Here is a 10,721-nt window from a genome sequence, read left to right on the forward strand (position 1 = left end):
TTTTAATAATATGAAAGTTGGTTAAAACTTGCAAACATCTTTAGCCTATTGGCAGATGCCACAGAAACCACTGTAGTGAGAGTAGAAAAAGAGGCTAACATAGGACTCTGGGGGAGGACGGGCAGCTTTATGGAAGGTCCAGGTGGACTCGGGGGTGAGTGAAAGTGAGCATGGGTGAGTGAAGATCGGGGGCGTGAGGGAGGGTGAATGGGGAGCGCAAAATGGAGCAGCAAACTTATACTGAAGTATGTTAACCAACACAAAATGATACTGGACCGAGACACTGTTCAAGGAGAGAACCACGAGAACCGTGGGAAAGCGGCAACGACGTTATTGAAGCATGGGAGATGAAAGTATACGGCAACCAGAGATGGATTACTAAAGGTAGGTGCAGAGTCTAACTGAGTTCCAAGGTCAACGGTGATAGTGATTAAAAGTAAATCAAAGTAGGGTGTCTTTCTGGCCCTGCGCATCTCTGTCAGAGAATGGTTTTTTGTCAGACCACAAAATGGTTAACCTCAATGGGCTTGCCGTCTGGCGGTTTCCGCTCCCTTTGCGGAAGAGTGACCGGTTAGACACCGTTATCTAAACCCTTAACGATATTGATGTTTAGCAAAGAAAACAAAGCAACTGCAAGAAACAAGAAGCAAATTCCTGTTTTACATCTATATGTTAAAATTATGACTATAGATACCAATATTTGTATCTCTCAGGGCATCAATTAAATTTTATGTAAACTTGGAATTTTCTGATCTTTATTTGTTGTTCTTGGGCCATTTCTCCCCAAAGTACTGGCATTTACAACTAAATCTTTCACTGGGGTGTTTTCTTTCCGTGCTCCACAACAATAAATTTACATATCCCCAGGGCATTTTGCCTTCTTACGGCATTCTTCTTCTGCTGACTGTGTTTGATTGGCCACGACTTTGGTGTAGCTCCCAGGGACATATGATTTCCCAGGGATTGAGCTGCCACAAGCTCAGAAATCAGCGTTCTTGCGGCATGACAGAATTTCAAGGCATCTTTAGTTCTCAGAATGCCCCTTAAGCTTGAGGGAGACCACACGTTAAATCAGATGTCATGATTTTTGAGACATTCTATAATCTCAAGGCATTTTTAGTTCTCAGAAGACTGTTTGAACCTGAGAGAGATCACATTCTTAGAACGCTCTTTAATTCTGAGGCGGACCACACTTTTAAACCCGAATGTCATGATTCTTGAGAGGTTTTAAAATTCTAGGGCTTTTTTAGTTCTCAGAATCCTTTTTAAGCCTGGGGGGAACCACGCTTTAAATCTATAATGTCATGATTCTGAAAACTACTTGAGGCCCAACACTGGGCATTAAGCCTCAAGCTATCGGCGGAATCATGACATTATAGGTTTAACGCGTGGTTCTCCTTAGGGTTGAGAAGTGTCCTAGGAATAAGACCTCTCTTAGGTTTAAAAAACATTTCAGGAATCAAAAATGCCACAGGAACTATAAAGTGTCCAAGAATTGGTGGCATACTGAGAAAAAGTGTGGTCTCCCTCAAGCTTGCCTTTGCCAGAAGGCAAAAAGTATTTTTAAGGAATTTTAATTGGCGCACTTTGAGTAGCTTTCAATCCATTGTCCGCGGGGCGAGGGAAATTCCCATGGCAGTCCACACAATTCTTTTCACAAATCACTTTTTTTTCAATCCGCAAGGCGAACCGAGAAAGTGCCATTGAGTGACACACCCCCGATCGCTTCTCCCGCGTTCGTGGTATGGAACGGAGGGATGCCTTGGAATAGTGGGAATAGTGATAGAGTCAGGTGATATAAGAGATTGTTAGTGGGTACTACGGCTACCCTATCACGTGCCCCCCAACATATTGTATTGCTCTCGCGTAGTTAGTTTAGTAATAACAACGAACGTTATCCTCCAGAGATAAATAAACACAGCCGCTTCAAGTTGTAGCTTAGTCATGCCGAGGCCACGCTTCTTTGCAAGATGTATGCCGCGTAAGGCCATCCAGGTTGGCTTCATATCTGAAACTGTTCAAATCTGTTGGCTCAATAAACCGAGCATTTACTACTTCGGGACAGCTGATACAAAAATAACCCCAAAACTAATATCTTGTCAGAAATACATGTAGATTTATAGCGCCAAAGAGTTTTCATTGTTCCATCCGTTTTTCCATTCCTTTTTATTTTATCATATGTGCAACACACCACACTCAAGGCCACGCAAGCTTTGCACAGCTACAATATCAAGCATGCTAACGAATCCATTTTCCCTTTGCCGTCCCTTCTGGACTTCCGAGGCACAGCTCTTCTCTTGTTAACCTGCATCCAATCCAAATCTCCTTGATCGCTCCGGCTTACGGCCGTCTCAGCAGTAGAAAGGCAGAATGCTTTTGCCATGATTCGCGTTCGACATCGCTGAGGTCAAAGTATGTTCTTCAAGCGGGTTCGTGAGCATCAGGAGGGAGAGAGGTCTGGGGCAATAGTATCTGAAGTGGAATTTCCAAGTTCTGGAAATGTGTGTGCTGGCCAGGATAGATATAATGAAGAAGAAATAGTAAAGTGAAACGAAGTGTGGAAACCAAACATAGAAAACGAAAGAGGAGAATGAAGAGAATGAGACTTCAATTGTTGCATAAATCCAAGCAGCTAACTAACTAGAAATAGAAAGGTTTCGTGAGATTGGGCCATCTTGAATCAATGCTGACATAATCCATGTGACCTCGTTCGACGACGTTCGTTATTCCAGTAGGCTGCCAGCAGTCCCAACCCTCCATGCTCCTGCAAATCGTCCAATGTCATCTTGGCATAAATCTCGTAGCCCTCTGGAACCCTCTCTATATTCCGTTGAAGGGATGGAATGGCGACAAACTGATCAGAACCACAAGGCAAGTTGGTGGGACTCATTGGCTCATCGATGATGATTGGGTCTTCTGCGAGAGTGAGTGAGTGAGGTGTGAGAAATGTTTTTCACGGAGCAGGTGCTGAGCCTTACCAGCAGAACCTGAGTACTTCCACGGCTTTCCTTGTATGCCATATCTGCGTGTTTCTTGTAAATCTATCCATCCTACTATCTGGTACATCTCATCCCCGTCTCGCTTATACACCAGCTTCAGAATCTTCACCTGAGAAAGGGGCAAGATAATGTATTCCTGCTTATCCAGCGTCTCCCCCAACGCATCACCTTCCCAACAGTCGGACACCAGGGGGGTAACTTGCTCCGATCGGTGGGCTTGGACGTGGCGTTCCTCGCCCAGGCGTGGGTCAGCCTCGATGGAACCATCGGAGTAATTCAACGGCTCCTTCGATGTGTTGCCTTCATGATCTTCTGGGGCCAGGGAAGGGGTTGGCTCTCGTTGATTGGGTGGGTCATCAGCAACGTCGTTCAGGCTTGGGCCCTCGATGGGGTCGTCAGAGAAATCCGACAGTTGGAGTGACGGTGGGGGAACATCGACTGGGGGGGGGTCGAACAGGATCCATTCGTCCCAGTTAATCTCATCGAGACCAGAGACGGTGGATGGCAGGGCAGAAAAATCAGCAAATACCTCACTTGCTGCATCCTTAGAGAGGTCGCCAGACGCAGAGAAGAGGGGCACGAGCATGGGCATGGGCATTGGAAGGAGGTGCTGGGGCTTTTCGTCTGACCAAGGATCAGGGGTGTACGCTTCCAGGAGGTGCACTGTGTTTAGCTGAGGTGAGGGAGAACCGTCGGCAGGTCCAGGGGAGGTGATATCGTACGTGAAGGTAGCCATGTTGCGAGATGAGATGATGGAATGCTCTTCTCCCCTCAATCTCGTTCCGGGAGGCACTTGACGTCAATGATATATCCCACGTTCAACCCCAGCCTGCGAACAAATATAGGTCAAGCCTAATCAAGGAGGGTGGGAAAAACAGTAGCTGAGATGCATGCTGCGTGGATCGCCAATCATCCACCCGAAGAAGCCGCTGAACCGGGAAATGTTGCATTGATGGGGTGGACCAATGCAGAAGTGCTCCTGCCCCCCCATCTCCCCCCCCCTCCCCCCCATGCCAACATGGGCTTTCGTCCAGCGAATATCAGCCAGTCAACCTATTCAGCCCCCCTTTTCCCCCTGGCTCGAATCGACAAGCCGCTAAACCCGGGGACAAGGAACATGGGGGTGGCATGCACGAGGACGGCCGAACTTAACCCAACCATGTGTGCCAGTCAAGAAGTGCGCCTGTTGGTGTTTTCGCTTAGAGTCGAGACATCCATGGAGCACAGAGGCGAAGCCATGAAGCAATATCTGAGGCGCGACCTGCATCGAGGCTTGTCATTTTGTGATACACCACCCCACGAGTGCGGTTTGGCAACCCCATAGGGGCTTTATCCACGAAAGCAAAATGAAGGAAAATCTAAATGCAGCTCATCCTCTGGCCCTATCATTCATGCCGGCTTTTCCTTCAGAGCATCAATGGTCATGCCAAATGTCATCCATAGGGGAAATATCCCCTATCCGTCAGAGCATCAATGGGCTGGTCATGCCAAATGTCATCCCTAGGGAAAATATCCCTATCCTTCAGAGCATCAATGGCCTGGTCATGCCAAATGTCATCCCTAGGGGAAATATCCCCTATCCTTCAGAGCATCAATTTCAACCAGAGAGTGCATCAGCAGAGTTAAAGGACTTTATTCAGAATCTGCATCTAGTGATACATTATTACAGGTAAGATTCTATAAAATTTTCACCACAGCTGAATAACTTGCTAAATTATGAGGGAACAGCATGAATTTCTTCTAAAATCCCCAGGCCCATGGTGTTTAAAGCCATATCTTTTGGAGGCAGAGCCATACATCACTGAATGGCTTCTAGGTTATCGAACCAGATTCCAAGCGACGCAGACGCTCCCAGGTCGGAGTCCCTTCTCTTGAGCCATGCAATATCCACAATTTTGAATCCTTTATCTGTGAGCTCATTTTCTTCCGTTATTTTGGCGATGCTTCCGGCCTTATCGTCTGTCAGGTTAATCTCGCGGGTCGGCGTGCGGTGTACCACGATCCCGAACCGTGGTCTGACCACTTTTGTCTGGTCGCCCAGGTCCCTTAACCATTCGCTATTCTTGTTGGCTGCTTCCTTCGAGGCTTAGTCCTTGAATCGGACAATGTATCCAGTTTTCGTTGTTCCTATTCCGACGATTTCAGCAGCTTCTGTTGGCTTGTTCTTGCGCAGTGCCTTTACCACTCGGTTTTTGACTTCTTCTGCTGGCAGGTATCTTGTGAGGGAGTCTTCCGTCTTGTCGCTAGGCGTAGGTGTGATCACTGTGCTGATCCGGATGCATAGTGGCGCGTCCTTCTGGTCCCTGTTCTTTGGCTTGGAGGGCGGGGGTGGTGTGGGGTTGGGGGGGTGTTCACCCGCACCCATGGCGGCGATCGATGCCCACGACGGTTGGTTGATTCGAGTTTTCAAGGTAGTTATCTCTTCTTTAAGATCCGAATTTTGTGCCTGTAGTATTTGTTGGCCTGCTTTCAGCTCTTCGCAGTCCATCTTTAGGGTATCAATCGCCTGGCTTTGTCGGGTCATCGTATCCCTCAGCCCTACCACAAGCCTTGTAAGTTCGTCGAGTCTGTTCGTGTTTAACCCATTCTCTCCATGTACAAAGACGCCTTGGGTGAATTATTTCTCGCTCCCATAAGTGAAAGCCCTCAGCATATTCTTGATTTGGGAACGGGAACAGGTATCTGGGCGATAGAATGTGCTGAGTGCGTAAACCAAAGCCGGTCCATGGATATCGCTTTGAGTCTGGCTAATCACCACGGCAGCAACTATCCCAGTGTGCTGGTTCGAGGAAATGATTTGAGCCCAATCCAACCTTTCTTGTAAGAAGTTTACCCACCATACAAAATATACCCTGGCTTACGATTGATTCCAGTGTTCCACCAAATTGCACTTTTGAGGTTGACAACTTCGAGGAATGGAATTTGCCGTACAAATTCGATCTCATCCATGGACGGGAGTTGGATGGTTCAATCTCCAACTGTGAAGAACTGTGCAGAGGAGCTTTTGAGCATTTAAAACCTGGTGGATACTTCGAACTCAAATCACTTGAGCACGGCTTCCTCTCAGTTGACGAGACGCATAAAAAAGCCGTACACGCACTTGAATGGCAACAGCATGTCATAGAGGGCCGAGATAAACTGAAAAAACCTTTCTGCGGAGCAACGACCTGCGCACAGGGGATGAAAAACGCTGGCTTTGTCAATATCAAAATTCAAAAATTCAAGGTATGTCAAGCTTCGTACATCCGATGAAGACCCAGAACTAAAATGAAGTAGATTCCAATAGGGCCATGGGAAGAAGGCAATAAACTGAAGCAATTGGGCAATTTTGCTCTTCTGGATATTCTGGGTGGACTTGAAGCATTTTCGCTCCTGGTTTTTACTCAGGGTCTTCAGTGGTCAACGGATGAGTTGCAAGTATGTCTGGCTCGGGTGAGAAATGATCTAAAAAGAGAGGAACTTCGCATATACCGCGAATTATATGTGATATATGGGCAAAAGCTAAAAGCAAAATAGTAGGAGAAGAATTCACATTTGGACCTATCAATTACCTTCTAGTTCTTTGCGGAAATCGCAGAAGGCGCACTATAGACCATTAACATAGCATCGCGACCCCCGGATAAGAAGTCCCACTTCCTTCAAGGCCAGTGGAACCTAGGCCTTAGATCAATTTGGACATCCAGGAAATAGAGCTAGATGTATCATATCCCTAGTCGGTAGTGTCCATTAAATAGTGGCAATATTGACCCTGCGCAAGACGTACCGGGGACGCGATTGGGATCTCTCATAGGGCAGTGAAGTATAAAGATATGCCTTTGGGCCTGCTTTTCTGACTGACCTCTGATCCGATTCTTTCACGGAAATTCTTCCATCCCCCCTCTTTCATGGATTCGGACACCCGGAGTTATTCTCCAGCGGTGAAATTCTGCCTGCTGTTGTTCGTTCTGCTTCCCTACATCCTTGATGGTCACTCTTGCTAATGGATGTCAAAGTGCTTATCGATACATTCGTCTCCTCAGAAATCTGATCGCATTTGTCCGGTACAAACCAATCCGTCCATCGGGTCATGACCTGTCTTTTACTGCCAACAACGTTGCAGTTATCATACCTACCCTAGAAGGCTCGGGAGAACAGTTGGTTAACACTCTGGAGTCAATTCTGAAGAATGAACCTCAACAGATCATACTGTCAACCATTGATGAAAATCGACAGAAAGCTGAGTTGATAGCAACATCAATGCAGAATCGCAGATCCAAAATGGAAGTGACAAGTGTTCCTAGACCAAAGAAAAGTCATCAGATTGCAATTGCAATTAAGAGGGTTTGCACAGAGTTTGTTATCCTTGCAGATGGCGATGTTCTGTGGCCTCCATGCCTTGTGCCATGGATTCTTGATCCTCTCATGGGAGGTGTGGCCACATGCCAGCGTGTGCAGGCACCTAACAACCCAAGGATCTCCCAGTACATCTGGTGGTTCCCTGGGCGCATTGTATCTAGAGCGAAGAAACTTCGACTGCACTGCAACCACTTATATGGGATGGAGGTGTTTCTCTGCCTCTCCGGCCGAACGGTTGCCTATCGCGCAAAGATCCTTCAATCTTGCAAGAAAGCTTTTGTCAAGGAGGCCTGGTTTGGCAAATTGCTCAACGCAGATGATGACAACTCCTGGACGCGCAGGATGGTCACTCACGGATACAAAACCTACTTCCAATCCCATCCCAATGCCGAGGTTCTCACAACGCTAGAGGAGAGTCCGAAGTTCCTCAAACAATGTGTGCGATGGTCCAGAAGCAACTGGCGAAGTAATCTGCGCAGCTTGTTTATTGACCGGGCTGTCTGGTGGTGAGCCTTCTCTCTTCCTTCGATCGTCAAATGCTGGTAAATATTCCAGGAGGCATCCATGGAGCACTTATGCAGTGTTTCTCACAACCATATCGCAATTAGCTCTCTTAACTGACACCTGCCTAATCTGGTTATGCCACACGATGACCATGTCGAATCCCACACTACACTCTTGGTCGTTGGGGGTGCTTCTTATTTGGATGATTTTCACCAAGTTCATCAAGCTTTCTGGCCACTATCGCCGGCGACCATTAGATTGCCTCTTATTCCCGGTCTCGGCCCTCTTCAGTTATGTCCATTGCTTCATCAAGATGTACGCTTTATTCAGTCTTCACGAGGTACAAATCATCTTCTCTTTATTCGGTGGCAGGTTATTAATATTTCATAGGACGCGTGGGGAAATCGCGAGGCTTTTCAATTTGCCCAAACCAACGACAATCGCCAAAGCAGCTGCGGCAGCTGACCGAAAAAGACATTTCTGTTCCCTTCCTTTGCGGAGCTCAAAGTGGGAGTTTCAGAATGAGTATGGTTTGAGACATGCTGGTGGCCTGTATTTACTCTCCTCTATCTGATGCAGGGCGCTGTTTGATTTTCTGTTGTACTGTATATGCGTCGTTTGTTCCTAGTTGATATAAATCAAGGGAAATTGATTGGTTACTCAAAAATAGAACATCCGGAAAATTAGAAATTCCGGATGCAGAGAGCTCAAACCTGAACTTTGACGGTCAAATCTAAATATGTCTATAAACTCTCCCGTGTGATATTTATCAAATATATCCCGGGAAACTCTGCTGTGAAGCAGGGGCTTGTTCCTCAGCTATCCATGCTTCGACACTTTGATCCCACAGATGCATAGTTTTGGCACCGGCGCCTTATTGCTATACACAGCTGGAACAAGGGACTGCGATTTGCAACTGGTGACTTGTACGGGTCTATATCCCGACGGGGCCCATGGCACTAAGCCAAATGTTTGATTCTCGCTTGTTTTGGACAATTGAATATATTCTTGATACCTTACCGCTGATCCGGGAAACTATACATGGCTAGAATCAAGGGATGGGCTCACGTGGCTTACGGTCCCAATAACCAGCTTGCTGCATATTTCGTTGGAAGATGGCCCCTGGAGCAAGTACTGAGCCATGTCTCTCACTTGCTTTGACGATCACCACTAGCCCGCTGCCTTGTGCAAATGCAGGCCGGCCATCCATGCTTGTCTGGCCATCCACGGCTGGTCCTTATGCAAGGGAGGAATTTGCTCCTGTAGGAGCATATGAACTTACATGCTTGTGCCTTTTGAATGAGCTGAATCAGGGCACTGATCTCAGTTACCGCATATATATTTCAATTGTATTCCATATAGCCAGGTCCGGCGGTCACGCCACTGGTCACGGCACCTGGTGCTGCTTCTTATTCTGCCAGGCAAACGCCGTCGGTCGAGATCTCGTTCATCAGTCAAACCCAAGTCCCGTACAGAATCAAATGATATCGACTGCATCCAAGCAGAAGAGAAAGGTAAGGCTGAGGAGAGCCGATATGATGCTCTGTCGGATTTACCGCTAATCAGACGCTGACCCATCTTCAGCTTCTTCCGCGATGGCAAAAGAGCAAACTGCGCATGCGCCAACAGTGCAAGGCCCAAGTCAACCATTTTTCTCCATCAATGACACCGTGTATGGATGGCTTCCCCGGCAACGCTTTTTTCACAACGTACAGCCCCGTGGGCTGTCTATTCTCAAGTGCGTGTTGCCTGCACCGGAGATGTCGGTCTCGTTGAGCCAGTAGAGCTCGGGGAGATGTTTTCCCGAGACTCAACAGACTGCTGCTGGACCCTCTCGGTCATGGTTGCTTGGTCAATATCGTTGTTTTCTGCGTCCAGATGTCAGTTACGACTCGTTATCAATAGGATGATGGGAGTTTCTGTTGCACCTGTGGCAGAACTTGAACCACTGCCGCCTCTACTATCCACTGGGCCAGTCTCTGATTCCTCAATCTTACGAGTTCGAGTTGTCCGGGTACTCATGATGGAACTGTGGCGTCGGATGGTCTGCAAAGCTTGGGTGACCTTTGTGAGGGAAAAGAGAAGATCGAGCGAGGGAAAAGTGGGAGGAGGGCTGGCTTTATATGCCTCGGACCTACGCTGCCTCTCCCCCCCCACAAGACAAATTGGGAGCAACCGCAAATAGGCCGCACCATGTATGGGATTTGTTGGCTAATGAAATAGGGACTGGTTTAGGGATCGTCTTCCACGCTTCCTGTTGATGTGCATCTAGAAATGGGGTTTACAAGATAATTAACTTTCATTTATCGAACTGCTCTGTACGGAAAACGCAAAGGTACAGACAATCAAACGCGATTCGTACGATTCAAGCGATGTTTACAAAATTTGACCAGCGTCTATCACTGATTGAGCTACGGTATATAATCAGCCAAGCCGGATCTTGCGCCTGATAGAAGGCGAACTCATCGAGATTCAGCGTTAAAGCGGCGTTATCATCAGATACAATTTACCGACAGAGAAACGTGAAGCAGAAAGATAGAATATCTGTCCCAGTCCACCTCGGAACGTCGACTCGGAGTTAACATCTCGCCAGACAAACACGAGAGGGCCTCCCAGATTGACCATTAACATCAAACTTTCCATTATACAAGCATAAAACCGAGACGCAAGAATGCATCGGGTCGGCCAGACTTCCGCGGTGGATCAAGCGTTCCGAGCCTGGGAACTCCCCGCAAGATCCTCGAAAGAGTCAGTAGGGTTGGCAACTGCGCGTGCCCTGACATAATTCTCCGGTTTTCCCCTTTCATTGCGGGCTTTAGCAACCCAGCTGTCCGCATCAGCCAATGCGTCGGTAGGCGACGGCTTGCGTTCACCCCAGGCATA

The 10,721-nt window shown here is 47.5% G+C and overlaps 5 protein-coding genes across 5 annotated transcripts; 2 read left to right on the forward strand and 3 right to left on the reverse strand.

Annotated features, from left to right (window-relative positions):
* Positions 1 to 2,680: 2,680 nt before the first annotated feature.
* Positions 2,681 to 3,735, reverse strand: HCAG_05641 (predicted protein; the record flags this gene model as incomplete). The annotated part of the gene is made up of 2 exons (XM_001540124.1): positions 2,681 to 2,820; positions 2,979 to 3,735. The coding sequence occupies 2 exons, from the start codon at positions 3,733 to 3,735 to the stop codon at positions 2,681 to 2,683; spliced, it is 897 nt and encodes a 298-aa protein (XP_001540174.1).
* A 1,062-nt stretch (positions 3,736 to 4,797) lies between these two features.
* On the reverse strand, positions 4,798 to 5,364 carry HCAG_05642 (predicted protein; the record flags this gene model as incomplete). The annotated part of the gene is made up of 2 exons (XM_001540125.1): positions 4,798 to 5,076; positions 5,104 to 5,364. The coding sequence occupies 2 exons, from the start codon at positions 5,362 to 5,364 to the stop codon at positions 4,798 to 4,800; spliced, it is 540 nt and encodes a 179-aa protein (XP_001540175.1).
* A 360-nt stretch (positions 5,365 to 5,724) lies between these two features.
* Positions 5,725 to 6,312, forward strand: HCAG_05643 (predicted protein; the record flags this gene model as incomplete). The annotated part of the gene is made up of 3 exons (XM_001540126.1): positions 5,725 to 5,819; positions 5,873 to 6,224; positions 6,286 to 6,312. 3 exons carry the CDS (start codon positions 5,725 to 5,727, stop codon positions 6,310 to 6,312), a joined length of 474 nt encoding a protein of 157 aa, XP_001540176.1.
* A 571-nt stretch (positions 6,313 to 6,883) lies between these two features.
* On the forward strand, positions 6,884 to 9,323 carry HCAG_05644 (predicted protein; the record flags this gene model as incomplete). Its single annotated transcript, XM_001540127.1, has 5 exons — positions 6,884 to 6,936; positions 6,992 to 7,840; positions 8,229 to 8,390; positions 8,888 to 8,969; positions 9,201 to 9,323. The coding sequence occupies 5 exons, from the start codon at positions 6,884 to 6,886 to the stop codon at positions 9,321 to 9,323; spliced, it is 1,269 nt and encodes a 422-aa protein (XP_001540177.1).
* Positions 9,324 to 9,572: 249 nt separating this feature from the next.
* HCAG_05645 (predicted protein) lies at positions 9,573 to 9,860 on the reverse strand (the record flags this gene model as incomplete). Its single annotated transcript, XM_001540128.1, has 2 exons — positions 9,573 to 9,706; positions 9,836 to 9,860. 2 exons carry the CDS (start codon positions 9,858 to 9,860, stop codon positions 9,573 to 9,575), a joined length of 159 nt encoding a protein of 52 aa, XP_001540178.1.
* Positions 9,861 to 10,721: the final 861 nt, after the last annotated feature.

This window comes from Histoplasma capsulatum, genomic scaffold (genome assembly GCF_000149585.1).
Source record: "Histoplasma capsulatum NAm1 scaffold_5 genomic scaffold, whole genome shotgun sequence".
Lineage (NCBI taxonomy): Eukaryota > Fungi > Ascomycota > Eurotiomycetes > Onygenales > Ajellomycetaceae > Histoplasma > Histoplasma mississippiense.